Raw genomic sequence first — 18,281 nt, 5'->3', positions numbered from 1 at the left:
GTATTTTATTGCACTGATGGTACTGTTTTTGTTAATGAAATTGAATTTACATCTTGGTCACAACTCAAGTTCCAGTTACTCTCAGCTCAAGCTACTGTCAAATGTGCATTTCTTACAGAGACATCTTGTTAATATTGAATGTGCAGCTCAAGAAATCTGCCACCAGCTCCAGAACTTGGTGCAACTTCTCTCAAATGTTAGTCTGGAGCACTGAATATCTCTGTGGACTTTGTATAATATGATATATTGTAATTTCTGTAAGTTATGCTATGCGTTAACAAAGCATTTGTCAGTGATAAGAGTTGAAATGAGGGAAAATGTGCATAATTACATGGCAGTTTGCCTGTACCTCCATTTTCTGTTTGGATAACAGGTTTTCAGTTAGATTCTATGGCACTCCTCGTGAAAAAAAGTTAGTCTGAATTCCAGTTATTTATTTATTAAGGCCAATTCACTACTGTTTCTGTTACTTTTCTCTTTCTTACTTTTGTAAATTGGAGTCGATGGCAGCCCTTTGAACCACACAGTACATGAGAAACTGGTGAAGTTTGGCACATTTATAGTGGTCATCCTAAACAGCAGTCTGACCAATTTTAAGGTCTCTAGAGCTAACTTTATTGCACCACCGCCAGTTCAAACATTCTCTGTTGTTTATAACTGATAAATCTAAATGATTCATATTGCATTCTCTTGAAAAAAAAAAATGTTAAGTGCAAATTTTCAGCTTAAATTCACATAATAGAGACAATACTTACCTATACCCAGGGCAATTTATATCGAAGTTGATATCCAGTCACACCATATTGATGTTTCATAACGTCTAGTTTTTTATGAGGCGAGTTGTTAGCCCAATGTTCAACCCCCAATCTGGAGGACCAGGACATACACACATACACTACGGACAATTTAGCTTACCCAATTCACCTACAGCAGGGGTGTCCAAACTCGGTCCTGGAGGGCCGGTGTCCTGCAGATTTTAGCTCCAACTTGCCTCAACACACCTGCACGGATGTTTCTAGAAAGCCTAGTAAGTGCTTGATTAGCTAGCCCAGGTGTGTCTGATTGGGGTTGGAACTAAACTTTGCAGGACACCGGCCCTCCAGGACCGAGCTTGGACATGCCTGACCTACAGCACATGTCTTTTGGAAAACCGGAGCACCCGGAGGAAACCCACGCCAACACAAGGAGAACATGCAAACTCCACACAGAAATGCCACCTGACCCACCCGGGACTCGAACCAGCGAACTTCTTGCTGTGAGGCAACAGCACTACCCACTGAGCCACCGTGTCGCTCCAATAGAGACAGTAGAGATGATTATTTACATAACAACCCACTGCACACTGCAAAAAAGGTTTGTTTTTGCAGTGTTTGTAGTTAAAATATTGAACAATTCATAAATCAACAACTTATGCAAATGTTTTTCGAAATAGTATGTCTAAAATAAGTGCATTTTTCATTTAAAAGGAGCCAAATTATTTAGTTAAGTGTGATAAGTAAAATAAACCTAATTCAAACAAGATCATTTTACTTAGCCCAGATTATTTAGCTACTTTTAAAGCAAAACTCACTTAATGTTGACTTGCTGTCTGTGAAAATAAAACAATATTTTTTAACTTTCTCTAGAAAATGCTTCTTGGTTTAAGACTTTTTTTGATATTATGATATGGGGAGGGTTAGGAGGCCATGATGGACAGAGGCCAGTGGACAGATTTGGCCAGGATGCCGAGGTTATCCCCTACTCTTTTTCGAAGGACATCCTGGGATTTTTAATGACCACAGAGAGTCAGGACCGTCTCATCCGAAAGACGGCGCTCACTGTGCAGTATAGAGTCACTATACTGGGGCATTAGGACCCACACAGAGCGCAGGTTGAGTGCCCCCTGCTGGCCTCACCCTCAGCACTTCCGGCAGCAACCTAGCTTTCCCATGTGGTCTTCCATGCAGGTACTGACCAGGCACAGCCCTGCTTAGTAGCTTCAGTGGCTGACCATGTGAGAGTTGCAGACAGCTAGCTGCCGGCAATTTGGCGGGGCTTAAGTTTCGTATCGACGTCACGGCGAAACGGCTAAAGAATCAAGACGATTCATTTGAAGCACTATGAGTCGACTCTTTTATAAAAGAATCAATAGTTTTAAACACTGTGCACTTACAGATTTAAGCCTTAGCTGGATATTTCACTTCACTTAGAGCTGTGTTACACACAACATGGAAGGTCATTCTCAAAAACCCGTAATAGGGGCTCTTTAAAGTTGTTGCACATCCGTTGGTTTCCACCTCTGAATGAACGAGTTTGAGCTACTTGTACATTAAGGTAGCGTTCAGAAAGATACTAAACACCTGCGAAAAAAAGCAACTCAGAGGAACATAACCTACTGCCAGCTAGTGTTCCAGAAGTGTTATTGCAGAGCAACACAAACAGCATGAGGATGTATAAATGCACGCGCAAGGCAGGCACCGTGGGTCACGACGATCACTTGACGCAGAAGTATAAATCAAGTCTTTAGCCAAAGGAAAATGAATAAATGAATGAATAAATATTTGTATAATTACTAAGCACAAATCGAAACATTTTGTTGCATCGCATTATCTGATAAATCCAATTCTTAAAATAATCTGCTATCCCTGAATGGTTGTTTAAACTATGATTTTGAGAACCAAACCCTAAGCTCTGTTATCGCCTAAATAAATGCTCCACCAATCAACTCCGCTTTCTCATTTCAGCTTAAAACTGCTGTATATCTTTTGAAAATATCCCAGAATACTGCCTCTTTAATTTTCATATTAGCAAGTAAATCACTCTGAATTACCACTGTGTATGAAACGAACTACACAAATAATCCTGCTTTTTTCTGTCCTCCTTTCTGAATGCAGGTTTGGCTCAATGGCTTTACAGCTGCACCGCGGGACCTAAAAAAACCCCTTTGACAAACGTTCACCTCATCTGAGCTCTGAGCATTTCACACCGCTGACCAACGCCATTATGTTTTATAGATGTTCACCCGGAGCATTAGAGGGATTTGAGCGAGGAATGACTATATTTATCAGCAGTGGCGATAAGTCATAAAGACGCTGTGCCAGAGGACTCCTGGCAGCTGTCATTTGGTGGCTGAAGGAGAAGAAACTGGTGTAGCGTGAGGCGTGGTAGGAAAATTGCAACACAAACTCATTGGAGTAAATGTGCCCAGGGCTAGATTTTTGAGAACAGAGAAATACAGCTAAAGTCCCAATGATTCCCCCTCCTGTGAATTTTCATTCTTTTTCAAATATTTCCCAAATTATGTTTAACAAAAGAGGGATTTTTTTCACAGTATTTCCTATAATATTTTTTTCTTATGGAAAAAGTCTTAATTGTTTTATTTCGGCTAAAATAAAAGCAGTTTTAATTTTTTTTTTAGTATTAGCCCCCAGTAATATTTTTTCAACTGTCTACAGAACAAACCACTTTTATACAATGACTTACCTAATTACCCTAATGCCGAGTTAAGACTGCACGATTTTCAAAGTAGCCACGTCACAGATGTTTTCACACTGCATGACCACCTGGAATAGCATTCCGTTGCTGCTGTGTTTACACTGCAAGATGGATTTTACACTGCATGATTTTACAATAGGAAGAATCGCTGACAACTTTGTCTCGGTCCGCAAACTACATCTCACAACCAAACACACACAAGAAGCGACGCAATGCAAGGTCATGTAGTATATCTTTATACTAGGGGTGTAAACCTACACTGGTCTCATGGTTTGCTTCTGTTACGATTATCATGCCATTGATTCGGTTCAGTTCGATATCTTGGTGCATTGACGATGCTTTCCATGCTGCTCTCTCATTGGCTGTTGGTAATCGCCGATGTTATTTTCAATCAGAACACATTTTCATACCTATCAACCCTCCAGTTTTTACCGAGATTCTCCCGTATTTTACAGTTCTATCCCGCTACAATCCTGTAAAAGTATTTTCCGTATTTCTCCGGGAAGTGTTGACGCTGACGCCCCATGTGAATGGGGCGTAAAACTGTTGGTTGGGTTTAGGGAAGTGGGTGGGTGCTGGTCAATCGGTGCTTTAGAAAACACTATTGGTTGGGTTTAGGGAAGGACGAGGTTGGGTCAGTCAATCAGTTGGTCGGTCAGTCAGTCGACAGCGGCCTCTAGTGGATTCGCGAAAACAAAAATTGCTAAAAAACGTAGCTAATGGGACATATTTGGCGCTCTCCAGAAATGTATATAGTGGTATGTTTTCAGAATGAGCCTGGGTTAATATTTTTTATCATTTAAATGACTCGTTAAAAGTGTCACTACTCTGTCAAATTAATTTTAGGAGTGTCATTATTATGTAATGACATTTTAATACCAAATTCAGTTTGTACCACTGTATTTGAGGTTAAGAAAATATTAATGATGCTGTTATAAAACTCATGGCATATCTATAATGTTTATGACAGATTTATGGCAAATTTGTTGTCTTGATACAGTCAAGTTGTCGTGACAAAAACAAAAAACAGGTTGTGATGTATTTATGTCATGTTGTCACAACAAACAATGTCATCTTTGCATTCAAAATGTCATAACTGAGCAATTCACACTAACATGTTATGATTATAAAAGCTTCATGACAGTCTTACGAACACCCCATATTTCTCGATTCTCAAAAAATGTATCCCTGGCCACGTATCTCCAATGAGCCTGGGCTGGAAAATTGACTGCTGACGATGTCACTTCCACATCCAGATGGATACTCGGGCTGCCGGCACAGGACTCCCAGCATGCATCATTCACATGGTACAGCGAACTCTGTGCACAATGCCACAGTTTCTGCAGGAAAAAAATGTCTCCCTAGCTAATGTTGGGAATGAGGTTTGCCATCTGGTTACTGGCGGGGAAAAAGAAGGGTGAACAAAGCCTAATCTAGCGCCCGCTGTGTGGGTTTTTGTAAATGCCAAGCCTGCCCAATCTTATACATCAAAGCATTGCTTGAAAATTCAGTGTGTGTGTTTTTGGACAAAAAAAAAGGCCAGTGAGATGCTTTCACAGTGTGTGATACTCAGAAGTGACAAATGATTTATGATCTTTCTAGACGTTGTTACCAAGAAAAACAGCTGGTGTTAAGATTGGGTGAATATTATGCTCTTGATATAAAAATTAAGCAACATTATGAATAATACACTTCATTTGGCTGATGTAGAAACATCCATTACACTATTTCCCCACAAAAGAGTCAATCTACATGTGAAATTAGACCAATACTTAAAGCAATGACAGTATACATACACATAATTGTCTTCTGTTTGAATACAAAATGCACAATATATTTATTTCTATAAGCATAATGTCTATTCAGTAGTTCGCTTGTATTGTTTTTTTCTTAAAATATGTCAAATGTAATCTTTTATTTTAACTCAGGCTTATTCTGAAAATGTACCCCTATATATGTTTCTTGAGAGCGCTAAATACGTCCCAGGAGCTACTGTTTTTGAAGTTGTTGTTTTCGCGAATCCACCAGAGGCCGCTGTGTAGACTTTATGAGATCTCAAATTTCTATCTTGAGTGCCATTCGTGCTTGCTGTTCTCACATAAATCCAGCAGAAGCCACTGCCGACTGACTGACCCTCCCTCCTCATTCCCTACACCCAACCAATAGTGTTTCCAAAAGCAATCCAGAAAAAGAAAAACCCTTGCGGCTGAATGATTTTTAATAGCACTTTCACGCTTTTCAGATTATTGTTTAGTTTTTGTTTAGCCTGATTTCTGGAACCGTTCTTCACAAGACTGGTCTATATATATCAGCTGATAACTACTGATAATGTCCATTCAATTGAGTGATAACATTCGAATTGGCTGTGCCAACGGAAGCATCAACCAATCAGATTGCTTTATGTAAATACTTCTGCTCAGACAGTATCTGATTGCGGACCAATTTTACAGCATACTGACTGACGCTGCTCTGACAATCACGACCTTCAGACAAGTCCTCCATCAATCGTTGATGCTAAAGCCTCTTGTGAATCGGGTGTTAAAAAGCAATCCAGAAAAAGAAAAGCCCTCGCCTGATTTTTACCACGTTTTCAGATTTTACCAAATTCTCACTCTGTTATTTTCTAGGATTTTTTGTCTTCTGCTTTTGTCGTACCCGCTTTTTGGAACCGTTCTTCGTCAGACTCAAACGCTGTCGTTACATTTAACTCATCACAGTCACAGTTCTTCTCACGCCACTGGACAAACTGGTACAGCGGAAAAGCCGTCCATACGGAGGTAAGCGGTCAGCTGATAAGCACGAAGAGGAATGGCATACTGCCCATTAGCGTTCGTTTTCGGCTAAACGCAACCATAGTACTTCTGGATACATAATTCGCAATCTCTAGAAATGTATATAAGGCTACGTTTTCAGAATGAGTTGTACGTTTTCAGATGTTGTTTTATTTTGTATGTTTTGTAAATGCAGCAAGGTTATTGTTATTAAAAAAATTATGTAAAGGGTTGTATTTCAATGTGTTCAAACGTAAAATGAAAATAAAAAAATATTATGAAAAAAAAAAAAAGGTTGTTGATATACAGTTATTGATATGAGTCTGTAATTGCCTGAACGCCTTAAAATAAAAACGCTTCAATATTAATTAAGTAAAAAGAGTACTGAAAATATGTCCTGATTATCTAAAAAACATTTAATGCAATGTTAGATTACATTACATCACAAAGTGATATGTCCTTTAAGTCCTTTAAGGGAATATAAATAATAATAATTCATAATAATTAAGCCAAAGGAAAATGAATGAATTGTCTTCTGTTTGAATACAAAATGTACAATATATTTATTTATTTCAATAGGCTTTATTTCTATGTCTATAGAAAAAAACACACAAAAAAAACTCAAATAATATATATATATATATATATATATATATATATATATATATATATATATATATATATATATATATATATATATATATATATATATACACACACACAAATCTTTTTATATTTATAAAATATGCTGATAACAATGCTAAAATATGCTGAAAACATCACCCAGTCCTGGAAACTAAAATTCATCTATTTAAATGGTAGTTAGTTATAAAGTATGATCTTATTCTGCATAACTAATCCCACCCAATACCTAAACCCAACTACTGCCTTAAACTAACTATTAATAAGCAGCTAATTAGTAGTTTAATAAGTTAGTTAATGGTTTGTCAACACCGTGAATTGTGACCTAAACTGAAGTGTTTTTTTCAATATATAAGATATACGTATAATTTTAAAACATAACACTAATAAACAGTTATTATCTTAATAAAAGGCAGGTTATACACTAAAAAATAAATTATTTATTGGATTTACTCTATTTTTTAAGGTAACTAATTGCTAAATTAGCTGCATTTAATAAATAAATTAATTAAATTTAGTAATGTTCAACTCAATTTCTTTAAGTTCAGCCCATATAAATTGTTTGCAACCACTTACCTTAAAAATTGTAGTAAATGCAATGAATCATGTTTATTTCAGTGTGACCTAAACTAAAATGTTACCATTTAAATTCCTGTAAAATAGTTGTAAACATTGTTTACATATTTATTATTGTACATTAAAAAAAGATGATCAACCCACCACTCTTATTGAGGGCCTGCCTGCTGGTTTTCCGGCTTGTGTCTGTGCTTTTGTCCGTGTCGTTGTTGTTGTGTGTCAGTGTTTCAGAGTTTTCATCACTTCCAGCGTCTCCACCAGCTTTTAGAGCCTCACCTCCCTGCTTCTCCTCCTGGTTTTCTGCGCCAGACTCGTCCCCCAGTTCCGGCTCCGGCTCCTCCAGGGGACTGGGGCATGGTGTGAGCCCGGAGCCATGCAGCGAGCTGGGGCTGGAGTGCAGGGAGAGCGAGGCCTCCTCTGGTTCTCCGAGATGCAGTGCGTGTGAACGGAGGCCAGCAGGCTCCTGGATGAAGCCCACAAAAATGATGCCCTGATCTGCAGCATCCTGGATCTGCTGGGAGGATAGAAAAACACAGTGAGATTATATACTGTTTGTCACTTGTTTGAAAATCTCTACCTAATCTTGGAAACTGTCTCCTCATTATTTATTATTAATTTATTACTATTATTATCATTGTTGTTGTTGTAAAATGGTAATAATAATAACAAAATGGTAGTAATAATGATCAAAATTATTATTATTAATAATAATAGTACTAATAATAATAATTAATAATAATACTGAGGATGATAATAATAATAATAACAATAATAATAATAATAACAATAATAATAATAATAATAATTAATAATAATAATACTGATAATAATAATAATAATAATTATTATTATTATTATTGTAAATGGTAATAATAATAACAAAAAGGGTAGTAATAATGTTCAAAATTATTAATAGCATAATAATAATATCAATAATAATAATATTAATTATAATAATCATAATAATAATAATAATGATGATAATAATCATAGTAATATTGATAATAATAACAGCAACAATAGTAACAATAATAATAATAATAATAATAATAATAATTATTATTATTATTATTATTATTGTAAAATGGTAATAATAATAACAAAATTGTAGTAATAATGATCAAAATTATTATTATTAATAATAATAGTACTAATAATAATAATTAATAATAATAATAATAATAATAATAATAATAATAATAATAATAGTAGTAATAATAGTAATAATAAAAATAATAATTATTATTAATAAAATTATTTTATTATTGTAAAATGTAATAATAATAATAATAATAATAATAATAATAATAATAATAATAACAAAAATGGTAGTAATAATGATAAAATTAATAATATATAAATAATAATAACCACAAAAACTTGTGAAAAAATAAATCATGATTCATACAAAAATATTTAGCAGTCAAATCTTTATTTTAGACATTTATAATACTGTAAGAACCATTATTAATTCATTAATTGAGACCTATTATGCCCGTCTTTACAAGTCTCTGATATGCATAAGAATTGATACCTAAACTAAAGTGTTACCATGATGTTGGATGTTTTAAACGCCCTCGTGTTTTAGATTAGACTTTTTTCATTACTTAACTATTGGAGCAGATCTCCTCAAAATACTTCTCCGAAAACCTCTTGAACATTTTTTCCTGATGCTGCGGTTGTTTTCTTGATGAGCAAAATCGCTGAAGGCTTTTGCACGTCGCGTTCGTCAAACAAGATAAAAAGTTTCATTTAGAGAAAGAAGTTTCATTCATTCCTCCTCGTAAGAACGTTAAACTCGATTGATATGCCACATTACCCTAACAATAAAAGCCGGATCAAAACAATACATCGCCTTTTCTTTCTTCCACACCACCGGCTATTTGAAATTAGCAAGCGCTGATTACAATGGCATCGGTCCACCATTGACTGCCCTCTGCATCCCAAATCAGTCCGGCATCTTCCGCTTTATTGTCAGTTTGCGTTCGGGAAGCCAATATTTGAATTCTCATCAAACCAAATTGAATCGTTAACTGTCAAGGAATGCTAATGATGCCATTTTCCATTATGCCCGCTTTAATAAAGGCCAGCCCGAGGCCTGCCGCCACTATCTCCATCTGACGCCCAATGCATTTTTTTATTCTCCATGAGGTGCGCAGGTTATTTTCTCTAAAATTAAACCGGGAACAGGACGATCCTTTTCCAGCCGCATTGTTTAATGCATATTGAACGCTGACGCCGGGAGTCCTGTCATTATATTTGCAACAATGATGCAAATGAAATTGCATAGATAAGAAGGCGTTTTTTTCTTCGTGCCGGGCTCGGGCGACGGTGAAAGGGGCACTGAATAATTTCCGAGTTTGATGTGACGGGAGGGGGGAAGGATCGCAGTCGTGATGAATCATTGCGATTAATCATGGTTGGATGTGCAGCGACAGACACATTTCAACAGGTCTGAGAGCTATAGCGTGACGGCATGAAGGATAACAGCTAATAATAATAAAGATTTAAATGACAATTAATTAATATTTTAGGGATGCACAATAATCCTTAAAGGGTGATTTTTTTAATGCTATCATCCCAAAACAATTATTGAGGGGGTTATAAACTATTGGTAAACTGAATATATTAATGTAAAACAATGTTTAATGGGTATTTTCAATACGTCTTATTTAAAAATATATATTTGAGTCTTATTTAAAAATATGTATTTAAGAGTCTTATTTAAAAAATATATTTAAAAGTCTTATTTAAAAATATACATATATTTTTTGCTAAAATTTTGTTTTATTATTAAACATTATACAATCTTTTTTCTTTTTTTCTTTAATTTTATATTTAAGATTTTTCAATATATTTTTTACAGAACAACCCCTTCCCCAATAATTTAACCCCTTACAGATGAGGGAATACAGTACATAAAAAATTAATAATGACATTTATTTATTCATTCATTCATTCATTTTCGGCTTAGTCCCTTTATTAATCCGGGGTCGCCACAGCGGAATGAACCGCCAACTTTTCCAGCACATGTTTTACGCAGTGGATGCCCTTCCAGCTGCAACCCATCTCTAGGAAACATCCATACACACTTATTCACACACATACACTACGGACAATTTAGCCAACCCAATTCACCTGTACCTCATGTGTTTGGACTGTGGGGGAAACCGGAGTGCCCGGAGGAAACCCATGCAGGGGGTACAATGAAATTATAAAAATGTATTAAAAAAAAATAATAATGAAAATAAATAAACAAATAAAAGGTTTTGCCATCATAATTACATTTCAGGGGATACATTTGTGAATCAAGTTACATTGTGTTACATAGTTACCTCAAATTACAGTAGTTAAGTATCCTCTATACTTTCTAAAAACATAAATTTATTTATTTTTAATCACTTTGCATGATAATAATAAGAAACAAACTAAATTGCAATGTTATACACTGACACAGCATCCATAAAGTCAGGTCAAATTTAGTTTAGAGAAATTCATGTTTTTTTCATGTGGCCTACTGAGCCTAAAATCTCATTGAACAATATTAAAAATGTATCAGATTGAAGTTGCACTAATGTGTATTGTCCATTCACTATCCATAGACAAAAACAGACTAAAAAAGATACTGATGTGTATTTAATCTTACAATTAACCTGCCTTAAAATTAAGTGTATTTAGGTCGCCAAATATTCATCCCAAGAATCAATGCATAGAATTAAAAAGGTTGTAGTAAAACAATTGTTCTGCAGATAACCCCGCCACCCAAATAAACAAATAAATAAATGCAGATTAGATCAAATATCAAATAGCACAACTGATATATTCAATTTTGTTGTGAAGTGAGAGAGATATATTTAGTTGAAGTCAGAATTATTAGCCCCCCCTTTGAATTTTATTTATTTATTTTTTATATTTTCCAAATTATGTTTAACAGAGCAAGGAAATTTTCTGTTTTTTTTTTTGTTTATTTGTTTACAGGGTCAATGCACATTAATAAACATTACTGTAAATGTGCCAGAATTAGCCAGGAATGACTAGTTTTCATCTGTAGACCCCTTACAGAATGTTAAGTCACACCTAAAATAGAAGCACATAATAATAACATGAAATACAATTTGATATATAAACTACAATTAAAAAGTAAAGAACAACAGACTGATGGCAGCAGAAGAGGACAAAAGGTGTCAAGAATACAGTACTAATGCTGACAATGCTGATGTGTCACTAACCAATTTTAACAAGAGACTGAAAAGAACAAAGTAAGTGATCTAATTGTTGGTGGGATGGAGTTCCATTCTCTTGCAGCTTTCACTGAAAATACTGACTAAAAAGACTGACTAAATGTACTTTTTTTGAGAGGAATAATACAGTCCCCTCTTTCACCACCTCTAGTAGATCGGTGAGCAGTCGTTCTAATATTCACAAACTGATTTAGTGGAAGTCGGGTTATGTAAAGTCTTAAACATTAAACAGATATGTACATATTTAATTAAATATGTATTGATAATATTGATAAATATTGTAATTATAAATATTATATAGTTTTTAATTTTTAAAAAAACATTTTAAGGTCAAAATTATTATAAAATAAATTATTATTATTAGTTATACAATAACTTGCCTAATTACACCAACCTGCCTAGCTAACCTAATTAACCTTGAAAAATATCTAGTCAAATATTATTTACTGTCATCATGGCAAAGATAAAATAAATCAGTTATTAGAAATGAGTTATTAAAACTATTATGTTTAGAAATGTGTTGAAGAAATCTTCTCTCTGTTTAACTGAAATTGGGGGAAAAAAATAAACAGGGGCTAATAATTCAGGGAGGGCTAATATTTCTCCTACTTCAACTATATATATATATATATATATATATATATATATATATATATATATATATATATATATATATATATATATATATATATATATATATGAGCAATATCACACGAGTAGAAGTGCGATATGGCTGTATGTCGGCACTGGTGGGAGGATTGTGTTGGCTCGAGGTCACAGGCCGAGTGCCTTAGTGTTCCTCCAGTGACAATATACAGCCATATCGCACTGCTACTCATGTGATATTGAGTTTATACAACAGTTTGATGGCATAGTCTTGTATTTAAAAAAGAAAATCAAACACAGAGACTCTCAAAATCCTTTTGTACGAGGAAACTACTTTCTTCCGCCATTTTGTCACACCCACAGCTGATCGTCAGAACAGCAGAAACCATTGCCAGTTCACAAACGCCACTTTAGAGCTAGTGTTTGAATGATTCTCTAGCTTAATGTCTAAAGTGATGACAAAACAGGTGATTTTGCTCACATTTTAAGATTATGAGGCTGAATGTTATGAAATGCCATCAGTCTACAGAGATTTCCACAGTATTTCTCTGTTGCAATAGAGAGACCACAATAATGAACCATGAAAAAGCCAATGGCAAAGCAAAGACTACCAGATTACTATGGTATAAATGCATCACTACAGAACACAAAAGAGAGAGATCGACTTAGAATGTCACTTACCTGTACTGTAATCATTTGTTCTGCTGTATTTTGAAACGCACGCTAAAAAATGCTGTTTTTCTCCCCTAAGGACTTATTATGCGGCCTCTGTCGCCATCTTGTGGCCGAACATTGACCGTCTTTGCTCAGCTCAGTATGACCACCAATGCGCCAAAATGTTCTATATTTAAAATAGGCTCTTTAAAAATAACCTGCATAGTTGCAATCTAAACAACTACATTCTCGCATGAAAAAACCTCAAGAGTACATTATGTTGTCCAACAGCAGCAATATTTGTCAAACTAGTCCTCTGCTTGCTACTTGTGTGGGTGGAGTAATACACAAGGGTGAAGAGGCTGTAAGAGTGCTGATATCACTTTATTATCTCACGGCTATCAGCCAATCATATTCAGACCAGATCTAGCTCTCTCTATCTCTCTATCTGTTTATCTGTCTATATTTGACAAGAACCTACAATTATGAGAATGGTAGTGGTGAAAATGTAATTATAAATACAATAAAATACAATAATACAATATAAATAGTATAATATAGAAATATAAATACCACAATCAAGAATATCAGAATTCAACAAGGCTTTTGCCATATTCTTAAGCACCACTGCATGTTTCCCTTGCGCAGGAGGAAATCCCATAATGCACTCTGACACGCTCTTTGGAAAAATCCCTTTAATCTCCACCTTATAGGTGGTAAACAGGGCAGATCACTAGGTTTCAGGCACAGCTGATAAGTCTAGCAAGTTTTGGCAGAAGTGTTTAATTTGCATGAGCATATTTGAATATTCATGATGATTCAGTAATGCACAAGAAACTAAACAGGAGCTTCTTACTTTCTTCACGTAGCCTTGGATGTGCTCTGTGCTGGGAATCTGTTCGGCAGACATGCATTCCTCCAGTTTGAGATGGTACGGCTCAAAGTCTGCCGGATTCTTCTCCCAGCTGAAGACAGAAAGAGGGAAACACCAGAAATAATGTCAAACATATGAGTCTTAAACAGGTGCAGAGCGGAGATATATATCACCGGCAAACTTGAAAAGTTCATTCTGGCGACCCGATTATACGGCAAGAAAAGAAAACGTTAGTGAGACGGAGAACATCTGTTCCTGAGGTTTATTATTGGAAACATTTTTGCAGCGCATTGGCATAAAATGACTGTTAAAAAGACACATTTTCTCTAAATGAGCAGCTGTAATACTCAAGTGCTGCTCTCTCTTTCTCAGAGGTGATTTCCATGGGCATTGTTAAAGGTGAAGTGTGTCGTTTATTCAGTGTTAATATGCTTTCAATCGCAGTTTAATACCGAGAAACAACTGTAAGTGAGATATTTGGCGGTTTAGTTTCGAGAAAGGACTGTTTTGACTCAGTGTTGTATGAGTGCCAGAAGTATATATCTTCCATTCGCTTTCCCCATTGGGATTTTAGAAAGTGTTTATTTTGTAGCATTGTAAGCCATGAACCAAACCAAACAGCTGTAACAGGGTATCCGCGGGGTCTTGAAATGTCTTAAAGGGCACGTATGATGAAAATCATCTATTGGATGCTGTTTGGACAGAACTGTGTGTAGGTTTAGTTTGTCCACAGTAATATTGGGTTGATATAAACCTACACAATCTCACGGCAATTCGTAACTTTTTGATTTAGTGACTAATTCGTATGATTTCGTACGATCTACTTCGTACAATTTTGTACGATTTGCTCATCCCCCAATGATGTTGGATTGATGTTGGAAATATGTATGATCTAATTCATACAATTTAGTAGGATTTGTTCATCCCCCAATGACGGTTGGGTTTAGGGGTGGGGTTAGGTGCCACGTCTCCTTTTTAAAATCGTACAATTTCATATGACTCAACTCGTACGAATTCGTACAAATTAGCCACTAAACTGACAAAACGTAAAATACGTACGTTTTCTCGTAAGACCAGGTTGTATAAACACAATAAGTCTCTTTTTTTTAATTTCCTGACATTAAAATAGGATTCAAATCCCTCCCATTTTGAGGCCACCGCAACGTGACGTAGTAGTGCAGGTTCCCGCCCACCGAATTGATTGACAGCCTCGTATTAACACGTCTCCCTAGTAACGTGTATAATCATGCCCACAGGACAGAATGGTGCAAAGGTAATAGGATTAAAAGATCTGTTCAGCTCTCGATGATCATCAATCATCATTATGGTTTCCGCTACATTCATTCTTCCATGGCGGGGCGCCACACCAAAATTCACCCTGCCACTGCTACATTACTTCTGATTCAAAACATTCAGTTGTTGTTGTTTTTTAATAGCGGGATATAATCTCACCAAAACATGTTATAAGTGAATTATAACAGCGCGCATGTCAGTACAACTATAAAAGAAGATTCTTCAATCCCAGTTTGTGGACGTTAAATCCAACACAATCTCACGGCAATTCGTAACTTTTTGACTTAGTGGCTAATTCGTATAAATATGTATGATCTAATTCATACAATTTAGTAGGATTTGTTCATCCCCCAATGACGGTTGGGTTTAGGGGTGGGGTTAGGTGCCACGCCTCCTTTTTAAAATCGTACAATTTCGTACGGCTGAACTCGTACGAATTTGTATGAATTAGCCACTAAACTGACAAAACGTAAAATACTTACGTTTTCTTGTGAGATAAGGCTGGTTAAATCAGGTTTATTTTGTACATTAGAATAAGCATACAGCCAGATTTTGGCTCGATTTTCTTTTTTTTTTAATTTAGGGTAGGAAAATGAGTAAACGACTTCAAAATTCATCATATACATGTATGCGGTGCTGAAACGCCCATTTCGCCCATAATAATAAATTTTGAAGTCGTTAACTCATTTTCCTACCCTAAATTACAAAAACGAAAATCGAGCCAAAATCTCTTTTTTTTTTCGTTTTTTTGTGAGCAAAAGAAAAACGGGGAAAACAGACGTTTTCTTCATTTTCATTTTTTGTTTGAAAATGGATATGGATTGGACGGAAGATACCCTGGTCGTACAGCCACTTGAATCCAATCCAATTTGGCAGTGCCTGATTTTGTCCAACGGTAACTGATTGGTTTGTTGGAAGATTGGCGTTGCTAACATAATGAAGTAAGATGAATAACGAATGGTTGAATGCCGAGCAGAAACAATACCCGCCCTAGCAGCCCCACCCTAAACGACTGACACGTCCATTCATTTTAATTGCCTGTATGCCTTGTGCTAGCAACAAGCCAGTTATGCTGACAACATGCATGTTAATCATGCTGGAAACATGTTAGAAACATGATAGTCATACTAGAAACATTCTAATAGCATGCTAATAATAACTGCAGCATGCTAATAACATTCTAATCATGCTGGAATCATGCTATCAAAATGATAGTACCAAGCTAATCATGCTAACAATGTACTAATGACTTGCTAATCATGCTGGAAACATGTTAGCAACATAACAATCAAACTAGAAACATGATAGCGCTATGCTAATCATGCTAGCAATATAAAATTAAGCTAGCAACATACTATTAACATATGCTGGACACATGCTATCAACATGACAGTCATGCTAGCAACATTTTAATAACAACTACAGCTTGCTAATAACATTCTAATCATGTTGGAATCATGCTATCAAAATGATATTGCCATGCTAATCATGTTAACAATGTACTAATGACATGCTAATCATGCTGGAAACATGTTAGCAATGCGATAATCATTCTAGAAACACAATAGTACCATACTAATCATGCTAGTAACATACCAGTGACAAACTAATCATGTTGGAAACATGTTAACAACATGACAATCATACTTGAAACATGATAGCGCCATGGCAATCATGCTAACAATGTACTAGTGACATACTAATCATGCTGGAAACATGGTAGCAACATGACAATCATACTAGAAACATGACAGCACCATGCTTATCATGCTAGCAACATACTAGCGACATACCATGCTGAAAGCATGTTAACAACATGATAATCATACTAGCAACATGATAGCACCATGCTAATAATGCTAACAATGCACTAGTGTCATACTAATCATGCTGGAAACATGTAAGAAACATGACAATCATGCTAGAAACATGCTAATCATGCTACCAACATACTAGTGACATACTAATCATGCTGGAAACATGTTAGCGACATGATAATCATACTAGAAACATGATAGTACCATGCTAATCATGCTAGCAATGTACTACTGACATACTAATCATGCTGGAAACATGTTACCAACATGACAATCATACTAGAAACATGATAGTGTCATGCTAATCATGCTAACAATGTACTAGTGACATACTAATCAAGCTGGAAACATGTTAGCAACATGACAATCAAACTAGAGACATGATAATACCATGCTAATCATGCTAGCAATTTACTAGTGACATACTAATCATGGTGGAAACATGTTAGCAACATGATAATCATACTAGAAACACGAAAGTACCATGCTCATCATGCTAGCAATGTACCAGTGACATACTAATCATGCTGAAAACATGTTAGCAACATGATAATCATACTAGAAACACGATAGTGCCATGCTCATCATGCTAGCAATGTACCAGTGACATACTAATCATGCTGGAAACATGTTAGCAACTTGATAACCATACTAGAAACACAATAATACCATGTTAATCATGCTAGCAATGTACTAGTGGCATACAAATCATGCTGGAAACATAATAACATGTTAATAACATGCAGATTATGCTAACAACATGCCAGTAAAGTCTTTTCTAAAGCTATTTAAGTTTAAAAGGATAGTTCATCCAAAAATCGGACACACCCAGATTGCCATTTTGTTTTGCCTAATAATAATCGTAACTCGAAGCGGTTTTGTTTGTCTCCAAAGGAAACCCGCAGAGCTCCCCGTGTGTCCTAGTCTCCTGCTGATCTCAGGGACGCCCGTTCCTGCGTCTTCTGTGTGTGCGTGTGACATTTGGGACAGAGATTAAACCCACTAACCCAGAGCTCCATCCAACCACACAGTCACAGCGCAGCAGGGCCCTGACTCACCTCTGTCACACACACACATGAATTCACACTTCCCGCCAACACACGGCCATCTGCTGCCTGAACACATTCTCCTCATCTCGCTCCTGCAGCACGCACGCCTGTATCCTGAGTTTAACATAAACACATCCGAACAGCAGAACCAAAGGCCTGTCTATTAAACACACTCATTTACAATCATAGGAAAATACAAACATGCCTCTTTGGTAATCAATCATGTTTCAAAGTTTTGTAATGTAATTATTCATTCATTTTCATTCAACTTAGTCCCTGATTAT

The 18,281-nt window shown here is 35.8% G+C and overlaps 1 protein-coding gene across 1 annotated transcript in view; it reads right to left on the bottom strand.

Annotated features, from left to right (window-relative positions):
• The window catches only part of LOC130243405 (raftlin-like), a 227,051-nt gene that overhangs the window by 83,546 nt on the left and 125,224 nt on the right, over positions 1-18,281 (bottom strand). The window contains exons 4-5 of the mRNA XM_056475567.1: positions 13,821-13,929; positions 7,608-7,977 (exon numbers count right to left, since the gene is read on the bottom strand). Of these exons, the coding sequence (XP_056331542.1) occupies positions 7,608-7,977; positions 13,821-13,929 (479 nt within the window). The remainder of the gene's footprint in view (positions 1-7,607; positions 7,978-13,820; positions 13,930-18,281) is intronic.

The sequence above is a fragment of the Danio aesculapii genome, chromosome 16, assembly GCF_903798145.1.
Source record: "Danio aesculapii chromosome 16, fDanAes4.1, whole genome shotgun sequence".
Lineage (NCBI taxonomy): Eukaryota > Metazoa > Chordata > Actinopteri > Cypriniformes > Danionidae > Danio > Danio aesculapii.
Note: the sequence above shows the minus strand (reverse complement) of the source record. Positions and strands in the feature narration are given on the sequence as shown.